The 13,093-nt window shown below is 40.5% G+C and overlaps 1 protein-coding gene across 13 annotated transcripts in view; it reads right to left on the bottom strand.

Annotated features, from left to right (window-relative positions):
* The window catches only part of EVL (Enah/Vasp-like), a 180,594-nt gene that overhangs the window by 86,554 nt on the left and 80,947 nt on the right, over window positions 1-13,093 (bottom strand). For 4 of the 13 annotated variants that reach the window (XM_072986652.2, XM_072986661.2, XM_072986662.2 and 1 more), the window contains exon 1: window positions 12,327-12,509. The exons of 8 other annotated variants lie outside the window; for them this stretch is intronic. In XM_072986652.2, coding sequence (XP_072842753.2) covers window positions 12,327-12,337 — 11 coding nt within the window. In that variant the 5' untranslated portion in view covers window positions 12,338-12,509. Of the gene's footprint in view, window positions 1-12,326; window positions 12,510-12,681; window positions 12,796-13,093 lie in introns of those variants that run through there. One more of the 13 variants, XM_072986658.2, reaches the window with a different exon arrangement.

The following is a 13,093-nucleotide window of genomic DNA, read 5'->3' as shown; positions in this document are numbered from 1 at the left end:
AAACTGAACCTCCTTGCGGAAAGGCAATGTACCTCCAAACTGCTGTGGTGGAACAACAGTAGAAGTGTGCTATTTTCATATCCTGAGGATGAATTTCTCCATGGCAACCTGTGGGTCATTGTTGTAAGCCAAATACTGAATCATAGGGACTTTTGGACTAATTTAGAGAGCTCACCTTATTTCATGGGTTGGAATCAAGTGGCTATGACCTGTAAGCTTATTCAGTGACAACTGAAGGTTCCCATTCCCCTATTTGCCTACCCCAAAGATAGGAAAATTGTGCTTTAACAAAACAAAAACATCCAGTTCTTTCTCCCCTGGGTGAGCTGTAAATGGCTGGAGAAGAAAGAGAAAATGGGCCTGGATCTTCCAATGTTGCTGACTCATTAATTCTTATGAAATATCATATTTCATTTTGATTTTGTTTAGATGTACACAGGTGGATGGGATTCACTCCTCTAAATTGGAAACATATACTTTATATAAAAGAAAAGTATAAACAAGTGTTTTCTTCATTTACGGACAAGAACTGGGAAAAGTAAAGTGAGCTCCTCTTAAACATAGGGTCTTCTTATGGCCAGTCACTCAGTCAGAACACATTTATTACTATGTCTCAAATGGACAAAAACGATTGCTGTCTACAAAGAAAAGCAATGAAGCGTTCCATTGGAAGAGTCCCAAACATGGCAACTTAACAATAGAGACACTGTAGTATGCCGACTGATTAATGGAGAGCACTGGGAATACTGTTTTTATTTTGTTTTTAAAATACGACGCACTCTAAAAACACATGGAAACACTTTAAGCACAATCATCCTTCATCCTCTCCGGTCCAAATTCTATGAAAGCCAGAAGGAGACACGATGGCAAATGTTAAGAAATGTGGCTCAAAAGTGGAGCGGCTCCTGCTTTCCTCTTCTCTCCAGGGATCTTTTTGTTTGTGTGATATCATGTTGCAGCATTAAGTGCCAGGTTTCCTGGATAAGCTGTGTTTCCAACGAAGCTAAGCAAGGGCAGGGAAATTCAGAATGTGAAGAGACAATGTCATACCTAAAAAAAAAAAATTCCTGGTTGCTGCAAGTGGAGAGAGGAGGAGATAATGTAGAACTGCTGGTTTGGAGAGCAGCCACATGCCTGCTTCCACATCTGGCAAGAAATGAGTCACAGTGGCAAAAAAAAACAAACCACCTCTCCATATAGGTCTCCCTCGTTTCAGTCAAACCAGCGTGGTTGTTATTTATTTCAGACAGATTTCACATCCTTGTTCTCTAAGAAGTTTTGGACCCAGCTGAAACTTGGCAAGTTACTTTTGAAAAACAGTTTGTTGCTCATTATTTTGTTTAACCTGCTAGTATTACAATTACTTGTTCCTGGAAGAGTACAATGTTGAGAACACATGGTGCTCCATCCCCATTTATCCTAGTATTTGAAACACTAGGTTCAGAGGCTGTTTGAAGGTTTGTACTATTTTTGGTAACTGTAATGGATTACTTTTTTTAAATTAAAACTAGCATGTTATTATAACATTAGAAATTAATGTTGCAAATAAGTATTGTAAGTTATACCCAAACAATTAACATTAGCAAATTAATTTCTTAATTAGCATTAATGGTAACAAATCAAATTTAATATTAATTGTATCTAAGGTCGCCACACCTCAAAAAGGACACAGTGGAACTGGAAAAGGTGCAGAAGAGAGCGACTCAAATGATGACTGGGCTGGGGCACCTCCCTTATGAGGAAAGGCTACAGTGTTTGCGGCTCTTTAGTCTACAGAAAAGGCCCCTGAGAGGAGACATGATTGAGATGTATAAAATAATGCAGGGGGTGGATAAAGTGGATAGACAGAAGCTCTTTTCCCTCTCACACAATACTAGAACAAGGGAACATCCACTCAAATTGCATGTTGGGAAAGTGAGAACAGAGAAAATCTTTTTTGACCCAGCATGTTGTTAGTCTGTGGAACTCCTTGCAACATGATGTGATGATGGCATCTGGCTTAGATGTCCTTCAAAGAGGATTGGATAAATTTCTGGAGGAAAAGTCCATTGCAGGTTACAAGCCATAATGGGGAAGTATAATCTCTAGGTTTAAAAGGAAGGTACCTCAAAATGCCAGTTGCAGGGCTGTGATATCAGGAGACACGTATCTAGTTGTCTCGTGTGCTCCCAGAGGCATCTGGTAGGGCCACTGAGATATACAGGAAGCTGGATTAGATGGACCCTTGACCTGATCCAGCAGGGCTCTTCTTATGTTCTTATGTTAAGCTGCAACTAGTGGAAAAGCCATGCACTTATCCTCTATAAAAGCTACTTGTGCCTTTTGTCAAGCCTGAAAAGGTTGCTAGGGCTTCAAAGGCAACAAGAAAGAACATTGCATGCAACACCATGGAGACTGTGCAAGGAGGTGCAACAGCATACTTTCTGGGTCCTCTTCAGTAATAGACTCATGTGACTACACAGCAATAATAAGGTTATGAACCCATTAGTCCAGGAGTGCAATTCTTACTAGGCAACATGGTTGAAGACCAACGAGGCTGAAGCTGTGATGAATCCAAAGTGTTTTCTACCTAGGGGTGCTGCAAAGTAGTCATAAAGAGGAGAGGCAGGATCTGTTCTCTGTCACCTCAGAGTTCTGAACACATAATAATAGGTTCAAGCTACAGTAAGCCAGATTTCAACTGAATACAGTGGGGTTTCGACTTAAGAACTTAATCCGTATTGGAAGGCAGTTCTCAGGTCAAAAAGTTCTTAAATCGAATCTGCATTTCCCATAGGAATGCATTGAAAACCATTTAATCCGTATCTGCTCTTTTCGTCCATAGAAACTAATGGGAAGCTGCTATTCCGCCTTCTGCCACTAGAGGGGGATATTTTTTCTTTTTTCCTTTTAACCTAAGATGACTTAGCTTTAAAAAAAAGGAAAAAAAGAGTTCATAACTCGAATTTAAGTTCGTAAGTCGAGTCCATATATTCATATGAGAGCGGTTCGTAAGTCGAAACGTTCATATGTCGAGCCGTTCGTAAGTCGAGACCCCACTTGTATCAGGGAAAACGTCTTAACTGTTAGAGCAGTACGACAATGCAACCAATTAACTCTGGAAGTGATGAGTTTCAATGCTGGAGGAACTGGATAACCATCTGAGATATCTGCTTTGATTTGGATTCCTGCACTGAGCAGAGGGGTTGGACTCAATGGCCCTTCAAACTCAAAGGTTCTATGATTCTATGATCCTTAAGGCTAAATGACCCTGGACAAATTTTGCACTAACATAGTGCCTGTCTGCTCGGAAGGAGGAGATTTGCATTGGACATCATATGAATATTTGCCATGTTATATCTCCTTCTTATTATGTCTGAGTAAGTGGACTGGTTCACGAAAACTCACATTGGAATATAACAGTTTTTTTGTTGTTGAGTCATTTAGTTGTGTCTGACTCTTCGTGACCCCATGGACCAGAGCATGCCAGGCCCTCCTGTCTTCCACTCCCTCCTGGAGTTGGGTCAAATTCATGTTGGTAGCTTCGGCGACACTGTCCAACCATCTCGTCCTCTGTCATCCCCTTTTCCTCTTGCCTTCACAATTTCCTAACATCAGGGTCTTTTCCAGGGAGTCTTCTCTTCTCATGAGATGGCCAAAGTATTGGAGCCTCAGCTTCAGGATCTGTCCTTCCAGTGAGCACTCAGGATTGATTTCCTTCAAAATGGATAGGTTTGTTCTCTTTGCAGTCCAGGGGACTCTCAAGAGCCTCCTCCAGCACCACAATTCAAAAGCATCAATTCTTCGGCAGTCAGCCTTCTTTATGGTCCAGCTCTTGCTTCCATATATCACCACAAGAAAAACCATAGCTTTGACTATGCGGACTTTTGTCGGCAAGGTGATGTCTCCGCTTTTTAAGATGCTGTTGAGATTTGTCTTTGATTTTATTTTAATTTTTTTTTAACCTATAATGCTTGCATAGACCAACACGGCTACCTCTTCTACAACTACAACATCATTCATCTCACCCCTTTTTTCCAGACCTCTTTCGGTCCTTTTGCCTCTGATCTTAGCCAACACAATAGTTACACTGGCAGGTTCCCAGCAGATATCTGAGACCTCAGAGAAGAAGGGATTCTGTCTGCAGTATGTCTGAGAATATATGCTAATTTCTACTGCATAAAATATTATTCTCTCTTCAAAAGTCCCTACAGCCAGTACATTTGTGAGCAGGATTATACCATAAATCTAACACAAGGAATTTTGCTTGCCAGTAACATGGACTGACTCTGCAGTTCAAAAGGCATCTGAAAATAATAGTTCTTTCAGTCTTATATGATAAGGATGCAACAGGTTTAATTTCTGCCGGTTAACCAGCATTCCTTTTTAAGCATTATAGGTGGACAAGGTAACAGCATACATTTAGACAAGATACTTAATATTTTTCCGACCCTACAGGAAATCAGCGCTAGAATGGCCAGTTAGGGCTGCTATAAATGTCATTTGCTGCTGGTGATGCGTGAAAAATGACATTGCACAGGATATGTGGTTGTCCTGCTATGCAAACTCTAATGTGCTATGAGAAAGTCAAGAAGGCACAAGCTGCTTATACCACAGACCTCATGCATGAAACTGATGTGACGGGGGCCCAAAATAGTAGCAACAACTGCAGGGAAGAATTAAGAATGGCTTTTAAAGTATATCTTACACAACTGCCGCCTAGAGTGGTCCTTAGTTGACCAGACAGGCGGGATATAAATAAAATAAAATAAAATAAAATAAAATAAAATAAATAAATAAACAAACAAACAAACATCCATCCAAGAAAAAACAAATTCAGTTATAAACTAGAATTTTCTCCTTACAAACAAGTGCAGTCAACCATTCACGTACAGTGGTGCCTCGACTTACGAACGTCCTGACTTGCGACCAGCTCCAGCCGCAAAATTTTGATTCAACTTGAGGACGGAGCTTCGAGTTGTGACAGGAAAAAGGCAGGGGGGAAAAGGCGGGGAATTCAAATTTGATAACCGTTGGTAGGTGAAGAAGCTGTTTCTTTGTAACTCTTTCACCCCAGTGGTTAGAGTGAGTGTGTCGAAGGAGGCTTCGGGACTGCCTGGAGCTGCTTTCTGCTCCTGAGTAAGGTGGGCTTGGGTGTTTTTTTTTGGGGGGGGATTATGTTTCTGTGCTGTGATTTTTTTGTCTTTTTGTGTATTTTTTTTCCCAGCCCCATGGCATTCCATTGGGTCTGGCTGGGGTAGGGATTGTGTGTTTTTTTCCCCAGCCCCATAGCATTCTGCTGGGGCTGGCTGTGTTTTTGTTTTATTTTATTTTATTTGGCATTTTTTTCCAGCCAAAACGGATTAATAGGGTTTCAATGCATTTCAATGGGAAATGGTGCTTCGACTTACGACCATTTTGAGTTATGCTCATATTCTGGAACAGATTATGGTCGTACGTCGAGGCACCACTGTAGTAGTTTTCATCCCAGAGAGAAGGGAGGGCAGGAAGAAGCAGACAGCAAATACAATGAGGTGGACATATTTCAGGTTTGCAGGGTTTTCTTTACTGGAACCCTGGATCCTGCCACTCGAAGGCAGGTGCAAAATAATGATGCAGGCATTTACATGCTAAGAATACCTCACCAATTAATTCAGCATCTGGCCTTCGGCAAGCCGTCATTATTGTTGCTATGTACCATCAATTCACTTTTGATTTATACAAATCCTAATAGGGTTTTCAGGGAATGTGAGATATTCAAGGAGCAGTTTACTACTGTCATTCCTCACTGCACAGAGCTCTTGAATCCTTGTCTGATACTTCATTCACTATGCGTACTGCACTAATTCTCAAAACCAAAATAACTCTACTTTTTTCGGTACCTGGAATAAATTATATTGCCTAGATATACAATTCTCACAGTGCAAATCATAACTCACAGGGTTTGGAATAGGCAGACAATATTTTGTTAAGCTGCGTATCTTTTTGGTCAAGAATATCCAAAGTGGTTGTTGTGGGTTTTTTGGGCTCTTTGGCCGTGTTCTGAAGGTTGTTCTTCCTAACGTTTCGCCAGTCTCTGTGGCCGGCATCTTCAGAGGACAGCACTCTGTCCTCTGAAGTGCTGTCCTCTGAAGATGCCGGCCACAGAGACTGGTGAGATGTTAGGAAGAACAACCTTCAGAACACGGCCAAAGAGCCCGAAAAACCCACAACAACCATTAGATCCCAACCGTGAAAGCCTTCGCGAATATAATATCCAAAGTGCTCTCACTCCACTGTTGTTTCCTAGAGCTGAGACAAACTAGGAGAGATCTTTGGCAACAAGCCGCAGAAATTCCTTAGAGACTTAACAAGATGGACTCAAGCGTGTCAAGAGGCTTAGTTCAAGAAGTGTCAACCTGTCTTATTTTTCTTGGATGAAACTTTTATAAAGAAGATCATCCACCACAAAGAAAGTTCATGCTATTCCCAACAAAGACTTCTTAAGCTGCAATCCTGTAAACACCTGACAAGGAATTAAATCCCCCTAACAATAAGTAAACTGTAAGTAAAATGTTCAGGATTGTGATGCTCAAAGTTTAAAGGTGAGAAACAACTGCTTGAAAATAGACTATGAACTATAGACTATGAACTATAGCTGTTATACATTTTTTGTGACTTTTTCTTATTCTCCATTTAAAAAAAGGTGTAGCTGGTATATCAGTCAACATTGATAACAAGGCAGCATCGGCCATACTTCACTAGATATCAAGAAGCCACACTGGGTCCAGGAGCAATGTCAAGCACTGACTAATATTGTTAATATACTTCCACTAGATTAAAGCCGGTACAATGTCCTCCTCATCAACCATGAAATATACAAAACGAAACCACTTGTAACATGTAGCAGTGAGACCAGCTTGTTGCTGTAAATGACAAAATGACTTCCCTTTGTCTTGAACACAAAGAAGACAAGAGAGAGAATATAGTAGCAACAGGAGCAAGTTATAAATGTTAACAACATTCAATGGCTGACATTCTGTGACTTACTGTACACAACTAGAGTAGGCCCAGTGAATCAGAGGAACTTACAGAGGACTTAGATCTCTGGGCCTATTCTAGTTGCAACTTACTATATCAAGCAACAGGATCTTACTGGTTTTGGAACTGAGGCTAGAATCTTAATGCTAGGTGTATTCCATCCTACAACATCAATGCACAACAAGGTAAATTTAGAGACAGAATCGAATCATAGAAAAGTGAAGTTGGAAGGGGCTTACAAGGCCATCAAGTCATATCAAAGCATAGCTGCCAGGTGATTATCTAAGTCTTTCTTGAATGCCTCCAGTGTTGGAGCACTCACCAACTCCCGAGGTAACTGGTTCCACTATCGTACTGCTCTAACAGTTAGGAAGTTTTTCCTGATATTCAACCAAAATCTGGCTTCCATTAACTTAAGCCTATTATTGAGTGTCCTGCACTCTGGGATGATCGAGAACAGACCTTGCCCCTCCTTTGTATGACTGCTTTTCAAATACAGTATCTGAAAAGTGCTATCATATCACCCCTCAGCCTTCTTTTCTCAAGGCTAAACATGCCCAATTCTTTCAGCCTTTCCTCATAAGGCTTGCTTTTCAGTTCCCTGATGATCCTGGTTGCCCTCCTGTACTTGTTCCAATTTGTTAGCATCCTTCTTGAAGTGTGGTGTCCAGAACTGGACACAATACTCAAGGTGAGGCCTAACCAGTGCTGAAGAGCGGGACTAGCACCTCACAGGATTTGGAAACTATACTTCTATTAATGTAGCCTAAAATGGCATTTGCCTTTTTTGTAGCCACATCACATTGTTGGTTGAGATTTGGCTTGTGATCTATGACAATTCCAAGATCCTTCTCGCTCATAGTTTTGCCGAGCCAGGTATCCCCCGTCTTGTAACTGTGCAATTGGTTTCTTTTTCCGGGGTGCAGGACTTTGCACTTAACCCTGTTGAATTTCATTCTCTTGCTTTCAGCTCAGTACTCCAACCTATCAGGGTCATTTTGAATTTTGTTCCTGTCTTCTAGGGCAGTGGTCCCCAACCTTGGGCCTCCAGATGTTTTTGGACTTCAACTCCCAGAAATCCTGACCAGCAGAGGTGGTGGTGAAGGCTTCTGGGAGTTGTAGTCCAAGAACATCTGGAGGCCCAAGGTTGGGGACCACTGTTCTAGGGTATTAGTTATTCCGCCTAATTTGGTATCATCTGCAAATTTAGAGTTTACTTATTAATAACTGGAGAGCACCGGGCCCAAGACTGAGCATTGGGATACCCCACTTGTTCCATCCTCCCAGTTAGAGAAGGACCCATTAATCATCATCTTCTGAGTACGATTCTTTAGCCAGCTGTGTATCCACCTGACACTTGATCTATCCAGCCAACACCTAGCTAGCTTGCTAATTAGTCTGACAGGATTTGTTCTTGACAAATCCGTGTTGGCTTCTAGTTATTACTGCATTGTTTTCTAGGTGCTTGCACAATGACAGCTTTATGATCTGTTACAGAATTTTGCCTGGGATTGATATCAGGCTGACTGGCCTGTAGTTCCCAAGTTCCTCTTTTTTACCCTTTTTGAAGATAGGGACAGTATTGGGCCTCCATTTCCCATGATTTCAAGAAATCGGTTCTGAGAGCTGTTCAGCCAGTGCCTTCAGTTATTTCACTGCAGTAGCAAAGGGTGGCAGGAGGCATATTATGAGGTGAAATGTAAATCTCTCCTCTCTCACTTCTCCATCCTCCCTCACATCAAATCTCATGAAACTACTTCTGGGAGTGGTTCATCCCAGGTGTGCATTACTGAGCTTTTAGCCATCTGATCAAGAGTACTGTACTGGTGGACGCAAAGAAGGCAAAAGATCAGGTTGGCAAGTGCAGAGGTAGTTTGGCAAAGTCGAGAAATATGAGAAATCATCTCTCAGTGGCAGCAAGAAGAGGTGTGTGCTAAGTAGAAAGATCTGGCGAACATCTGATGGCAAACTGACCACATAAAATAATATGGCACTATATTCTAGGTCCATATGGGCTCAGAAGTTGCAGAGAAGATGCAAAGGTCATTCTTTCAGACTACAACTTTCAGAATCTCTCAACTAGATTCAGAGGGATTCTAGGATGAGAACTCTTCAAAATTTTGGGTCTTGTGAGCTGAAATGAGATACAGTGGGGTCTTGACTTGAGAACTTAATCCGTATTGGAAGGCGGTTCTCAAGTCAAAAAGTTCTCAGGTCAAATCTGCATTTCCCATAGGAATGCATTGAAAACCATTTGATCCGTATCTGCTCTTTTCCGTCCATAGAAACTAATGGGAAGCTGCTATTCCGCCTTCGACCACTGGAGGGGGATATTTTTTCTTTTTTCTTAGGTCAAGAAAGGTTCAGGGAAGGCAGGGAAAATACAGTCCAGGCACTATAGTACCAGGCAGTCTGAAGCCTGTCTCCCAATCCACTCTCTAAACGCTGGGAGGAGTGAGGAAGCAGACAGGCACCCTTTTCACTGGTCAACAGTTAACTGAAAGTTCACATTTTCCACTTTCTCTGCCTCCCACGTGGGTTTTTTTTAGTTCTTAACTCAAATCTAAGTATGTAAGTCAAGTCAATATTCTCCTATGAGAGTGGTTCTTAAGTCAAAATGTTCTTAACTCAAGCCGTTCTTAAGTCAAGACCCCACTGTAGTTGAGAAGTAAAAAATGGATAATTTGGAACTGTAGTCCAAATCCTGTTGCACAGCTTTGTGTACGCAATGGTGATTATGTCATCAACATCAGCGAACTGCCACTGATTAAAGGCATCTTTGGGGAATTTGGTGGGAGGCCTTATAGGCCCCTTCCAACTCCATTATTCTATGATTCTATAAAAAAATAACATTTCTAAGCTCTGAGAAGCTACAGCTATTTATCAGGTTCACAAATCAAGGGAAGAGGATTCAAATTACCTTCACTGTCTATTCTAGGAACCTCCACCTTTCTCAAAGGTACCCAACGTAACGGGAAAGTGCCAGGCTGAGTGGAAAGACAACTTTAAAAAAAAAAAACACTACAAAATGAACCCTTTCAAAGCAGACAGTAACAAAATGTGCCACTTAGGATAATAGTGACAGTAAAAATGCCACTCTCTGTCAATTGAATGATTTCTAAACTACTCTGTTTCCCCGAAAATAAGACAGGGTCTTATATTAATTTTTGCTCCAAAAAACACTGTAGGGCTTATTTTCAGGGGATGTTTTATTTTTTCCATGGACAAAAATCTACATTTATTCAAATACAGTCATGTCATCTTCTGGTTGCTGCACAATGCTGCACAAAGGTGGAGGGCAGGGTTTCACTAGGGCTTATTTTTGGGGTAGGGCTTATATTACGAGCATCCTGAAAAATCCTACTAGGGCTTATTTTCAGGTTAAGTCTTATTTTTGGGGAAACAGGGTAGCACTTTAATAGGTTAATTAACAATAACACAACAAACTGCATTCCATCCTTCCTAACCTTAACAATAAATTATTAATTTCTCCATTTTTAAGTATTCATGTTAAGGAATTAATTTTGACGCCTAAGAATCATGTTCTTCACAAAATAACAGGATGTATATTTCTATGTCGCCATTCTTCTAAAGGATCCAAGCCGCCTAGAGTGGTCGAAATGACTGATAGGCGGGGTATAAATACAATAAATAAATACAATAAATAAATAAATAGTGTACCGTATTAGAAGAAACAATGTTAAAAACCAAATAATAAATTGTTACAATATTACAAAAGCATTAAATGAATGTTATTACAACTCATAATAAGAGCAAGATAAAAAATACAAGTAAAACACAGAATAAAATGATCTCTTGGTCAACAAGTCATTATAGGAAGGCCTACCTGAACAGAAGGTCTTTGTCTACTTAAAGAAGGAGAAACAAAGACAGCTTCCTACACGAAGGAGTTGCAGAGTCTGGGAGCAGCAAGAAAGTAGGCCCTCTCTTGTGTCCCCAACAATTGTGTTTGTGAGCGTGGTGAGACCACAAAGAAGGCCTCTCCTGCTGATCTTAATACTCGTGTAAGCTTCTAAAGAGAGATACAATCTTTTAGAGCAGTGGTCCCCACCCAACCTTGGGCTTCTGGTCCAGATGTTATAGTCCAAGAACATCTGGAGGCCCAAGGTTGAGGACCACTGTTTTAGAGAGCTTGAACCCAAGCTGTTTAGGGCCGTATAGATTAAAACCAGCACTGTGCTCAAGGCCACAGAAGAGGTTCCTTGTGTAAAAAGATTCTGAATGACTGCGGTAGGTAGCCTTTCCAACTGTAAAAGCAGCAGCCTTCTTCCGCTTCTCCCTCAGCATCAGTACCTATCAATCCCCTCTCTCTAGCAGTGCATGGTTTCTTCATAGATGTGGAACAAAAGAAGAATAAAGAAATCATAGTGAACAGTGACTGAATTGTTCCTTGCCGCTTCTCCAGACTCCAGGGAAGTGGCCAGGGAGAGCCACCTACCAGGAGGAAACTAAGCACACCAGTGATGGGAACAAGTGTTGGAACTGCTAGTTGCTACTCTCATCTTCTGGCTTCTAAAGGACTTTTAAACCAAACTTAAAGTTGTAGTTTAAACTACTGAATTAAGCTGTACAATTTACATTAAGAGCATATTTTTGGCTGAACAAAACTAGTAGTATCAACTACTTTTGGTACTAGAAAACATACTGGTGTTAATTTTTTTTAAAAAAAAAAAACACTTTTAAGCAAATTCCTTAAATTTAATTTACATCCATGTCATTAATAAACATTCACAAAAAAAGAGTAATATCCAATGAGCCGTTAATTTATGTCTACAAATTTACTTGATTAACTGGATAGGCAGGTCTTAAATCTGTGCAGCTGGACTGCTTTTGATCATAACTGAAATATGTTGAAACCAGTAACCAACACTGTCACCATTTTATGCACAATTTAATAGCCAAGCCAACCCAACAACAGCACTTGGCAGAACTGAGGGTAAAATTTTACCACAGACAAAATTTTACCACAGACAAAATCACATAAAATAACATTCAAACCATATCATATGTTATAAGGCTGAAGGTGAACAGGATTCACTTCTAATAAATTTCACTGAAACTGATTAAACACTGGAGATGCACAAGAAGGCAAAATAACCAAGTTTTACTCATTGTCTGGAAATCTCAATTTCTCCATCTCTTTTACACACACTCCCAGATTGCATGCAGTAACAAACCAAAAACATCAAACTTGCTTTCTCATTGATCCTGATCAAACAGGAACTGCCATCCTTCATAAAGCCGGGCTATTTTTCTGCAGTGAATTTGTGCCAAATATTGTTAATTAAGTTTTTTTCAAAACTTACCTCATTGCCATCACAAAACTAAATTTTGTGTATGTTCTAAGAAAAAAGAACCAAAAAAACACCAGCAGCCTGTCCAGGACAATTGTAGCATTCAGCGTGTAGTCTCTATGATTTTACCACGTTAAAAAGTAGAACATGAAGCAAGTCAAGCAGTTTGACTTGAAAGTTTACACAGAGTCTTGTAACCAAACAGGAAAAGGAAGCTTTACCAAAATAGAGAGCTTATGTGCAGGAAGCTACTCTGCGTTTTTGGTTTGACATTTTCCCTCCAGAACGAACAAATCTATTGTTTAGCAAATAGCCATTAGGAAAATAAATACATTAATTGCCCAAATTCAAGTGCAGATAAGTGTACCATCTTTATAGGCAGAGCTCAGGTTATAAATAGACTTCATAAAAACTGGTTTTTGAACCTTCCATCATCTCCTTAGGTTAAAGCATTTGAAGAGAACGGACCAAAAGCCTTCGAGACTCTCCTAGGTGAGATCCAATCCAAAATCAGTAGTCTGGCCAGTAATGGAACCAACCAAGAAGTTTCCAAGCGCAGTGATTTGCATTTTAAACCAGTTACAGACCCCTTTTCCATTGTTTAGCAGCCAACCCTATTCTCCATTTTTCAAATCTAGATTTCCAAAACTATAGGTTTTGTTTTTATTTCCAGTTTTTGTTCTTTCCCCCCCCCCCCCATGGGTGGAGTGTGTCCATGCAGCTTCAAGAGCAGAAAAATTGCCTCTGTCGCCCCTTCTTCAAATAATGGTTGCTTCGAC

This window comes from Pogona vitticeps, chromosome 1 (genome assembly GCF_051106095.1).
Source record: "Pogona vitticeps strain Pit_001003342236 chromosome 1, PviZW2.1, whole genome shotgun sequence".
NCBI classification, from domain to species: Eukaryota; Metazoa; Chordata; class Lepidosauria; order Squamata; family Agamidae; genus Pogona; species Pogona vitticeps.
The sequence above is the reverse complement of the archived record's forward strand: the minus strand, read 5'-3'. Positions and strand labels throughout refer to the sequence as shown.